General features: G+C 36.1%; 2 protein-coding genes across 2 annotated transcripts; both read right to left on the bottom strand.

Moving 5' to 3' along the window:
- LOC110803988 (uncharacterized) lies at nucleotides 1–1,119 on the bottom strand. The gene is made up of 2 exons (XM_022009536.2): nucleotides 477–1,119; nucleotides 1–317 (listed from the first exon to the last, which is right to left on the bottom strand). Exons 1-2 carry the CDS (start codon nucleotides 1,117–1,119, stop codon nucleotides 1–3), a joined length of 960 nt encoding a protein of 319 aa, XP_021865228.2.
- A 687-nt stretch (nucleotides 1,120–1,806) lies between these two features.
- LOC110803987 (glutathione S-transferase T3-like) lies at nucleotides 1,807–2,737 on the bottom strand. The gene is made up of 2 exons (XM_022009535.2): nucleotides 2,293–2,737; nucleotides 1,807–2,168 (listed from the first exon to the last, which is right to left on the bottom strand). The coding sequence occupies exons 1-2, from the start codon at nucleotides 2,735–2,737 to the stop codon at nucleotides 1,807–1,809; spliced, it is 807 nt and encodes a 268-aa protein (XP_021865227.2).
- Nucleotides 2,738–3,023: the final 286 nt, after the last annotated feature.

Below are 3,023 nucleotides of genomic sequence, written 5' to 3'. Positions count from 1 at the left end.
TTATCCAAGCATTGATGTATTACGAGCTAGTGCAGGTTGACGAATTATTTCAAAACGAGCTTGAAGTACCCCAAATGCACGTTCCACGTCCTTTCGTCGATTTTCTTGTAACTTGGCAAAAAGGCCTTCATTTTCGTTTTGGGGGAGGGATATCGTGGGAATAAATGCTGCCCATTTTGGGTATATACCATCAGTGAGATAATATCCCATACTGTATTGGTGGCCATTCACGACATAATTAATAGGTGGTGCACGACCTTCAAAAGCATCTGTAAATAATGTAGATCTATCAAGAACATTGATATCATTACAACTACCTGGCATTTCAAAGAAAGCATGCCAGATACAAAGGTCTTACGATGCTACAGCTTCTAAAATCAATGTTGGCTTATTAGCTCTTCCAGAGAACAACCCTTTCAATCTAAGAGGACAATTTTTCCATCGCCAATGCATAGAATCAATGGAGCCCATCATGCCTGGAAATCCTCTTGCTTCTCCAATTTGTAAAAGTCTTGCTATATCCGCTTCCGTTGGCCTTCTGAGGTATTCATCGCTAAAGTAAGACACAATCCCTTCAACAAAATGTTGTAAGGAATCTCGCGCAAGAGATGCGCTGATCCGTAAGTAGTCTTCAACACTATCAGCAGCGGTACCATACGCTAGCAACCTCATAGCCGCAGTGCATTTTTGCAATGATGATTCACCGAGTCTACCGGTAGCATCCGGACATTGCTGAAAGAACTCGTGACGTTCTTCCAAAGTTTGCGTTATACGGAGAAACACATGTTTTTTCATGCGAAATCTCCGACGAAATAAAGATGGGGGGAACACCGGTTGGTCAACAAAATAGTCATTCCACAAACGATCATTTCCGTCATCACGATTCCTCTGTACAAGAACCCTTGGTGCTCTTGGAACTTGATTAGCTATTTGAAAAAATTCAAATGGATTATTCGCAAGCATGAACTCATCCATCATCCGATCAACTACACGATTCGCTTGTCTGCGTCTTTCATAACGTCGGTTATAATCATTGATAGATTGTTGGTTACTATTATCAGAATTATTGGAATAGGTGGAAGAAGAATTTGAAGAATTGGTACTTTTGTTTGAGGACATCTTTCACTTCAAGAAAGCCAATTGAAGTGAAATTTTTTAGATAGAAATTAAAAGATACTACATAGGAGATTGAAGATATAAAAAGATACTAAGGGTGAGTGGAGTGAAACTGAAATGTTTTCAATCAATTTATAGAACAATATGGATGCTATCTAATTCAATAATGAGCATTATGAATACAACCATTTACTGCAAAAATTGATTGATGTGATAAATGGTAGCAGTGATACGTCCCTTCATATGGGTCATGTAATGAAGGTGCAATGATACTTCACTTCAGCAATGTAATTATTACCCAACATTGTCAAAGCAATAAGTCATAGTGATAAGTCTTGTCACTCAAAATAATGGAGTAATTTTATCAGGAACAATAATAGAGTTATGAAATAATTTTCAAACAAAAAACAATTACATTATTGGTATGTTATGAATTTCAAAACAAATACTAATTAATAATAGTTTAATTTAAACATCATGACTTAGAAAATAACATTAGAATATTAAACATAAATAACTAACTACCATTAAAACGTTAAGAATAAATAACTTAAGCCTTAAGTAAATATTACACTAATTTCATGGGAATAATATCCTCACTAATTTGTTATTGCGTTCTTGATCTTCTTCTGACAAGTACGGTTTGGCTTCAAGTATCTTGAATAACTTCATGTTGATTTTTCGTTGCTTTCATGCTTCTTTCTCTCTTTCCAATTGAACCTTTTCAACCTCTCTTTCTCTTTCATATTTCAATCTTTCTCTTTCCATCTCAGTTTCAGATTGTCTTGTAATGTTCATGTTTTGCACAACATCTAACCATTGTTGAAATGACTCTGAAGGCACATTCATCACTTTGTTCTTACCTTTATTTTTGCTTGATCCGTCACTTAAGGGGAACCCAAAACACCCAATATCACCACTGGTTAGTGTATCCGGGTTTGTTGAAGACGAGTAGTTACCGGCTTCATTTATCCGTGATCTCTTTGAGTTGTTTCCTTGGTTTGATGTATTTTTCTTACAAGTATCAACAATATTTTCAACTAGCTCCCATCCTGAAGCATTTTTCAAAATATCCAAGCATGCTTGTCATGAAATACCTTAGAGGTATTTTTTTTGTATTGTCAGCCCTATATAGTTTATGTGCTAGCTTCATTTCATCATCATCATCACATTCACCACTTTCCCTCCATTCTACTGCACTTGCATATGCTCCAGAAAATTTTGCGCATGAAGCTGCTATCCTTTTCCATCGATTTCTAAGTTGCTCTAAGTTTCTTACCTTCAACAAATCACTCTTTGTAACCCCTTCAGCGCCTTCATTATATAACTTTTCTTTATATAATCTAACATTATCAAACATTTTTACAATTTTACCCCAAAATACAGCCCCCTTTTGTTTGGTGTTAGTTTTCTTATTACAACCAACCTCAAGCGAAGCCTTCACAAGGACCTCGTCTTCAGCATGCGACCAAAATCTTCTGGACGAAGAGTTGGCTCCTCCTTCATTTTCGGCATCATCATCATCATTATCAACATCATCATCGTCATTGTCGTCTTCCGATACCGCGGTTTCTCTGTGTGAATTATTGAAATTCGGAAGAACGTTTTCACCTTCTGACATGTGAAAATGTTGTGACATGGGAAATATTGTTTGATCTTGTGAAATTTGATAATTCCCATCAGTTGAAAATTCTTGTTGTGATCTTGGAGCAACTGGTGACAAAGAGCTCGGATTGGAGAAATTGAGATTTAGTGATCCATAATTTTGAAACTGCGGAAAATTTTATGAGTTAGAGACCTCTTGAGAGTTTAGATCAATTGGATAACATCACGAATTAGGTGTAAAATTTGGATTATTTGGGATTTGTGAAGAATTGTTGGATTTTGGGGGATTTTTTTTCCCACTA

This window comes from Spinacia oleracea, chromosome 4, assembly GCF_020520425.1.
Source record: "Spinacia oleracea cultivar Varoflay chromosome 4, BTI_SOV_V1, whole genome shotgun sequence".
In the NCBI taxonomy this organism is placed as follows: domain Eukaryota; kingdom Viridiplantae; phylum Streptophyta; class Magnoliopsida; order Caryophyllales; family Amaranthaceae; genus Spinacia; species Spinacia oleracea.
This window is presented reverse-complemented; position numbering and strand designations above follow the sequence as displayed.

Excerpts from the sequence above, each read along its gene's own strand:
- LOC110803988 (XM_022009536.2), bottom strand. The coding sequence starts at position 1,119 with ATGTCCTCAAACAAAAGTACCAATTCTTCAAATTCTTCTTCCACCTAT. Across the intron at positions 318-476 it reads AGAAGCAAGAGGATTTCCAG|GTAGTTGTAATGATATCAAT; the intron begins GCATGATGGGCT and ends TTGAAATGCCAG.
- LOC110803987 (XM_022009535.2), bottom strand. The coding sequence starts at position 2,737 with ATGTCAGAAGGTGAAAACGTTCTTCCGAATTTCAATAATTCACACAGA. Across the intron at positions 2,169-2,292 it reads AGTAGAATGGAGGGAAAGTG|GATGGGAGCTAGTTGAAAAT; the intron begins GTGAATGTGATG and ends AAAATGCTTCAG.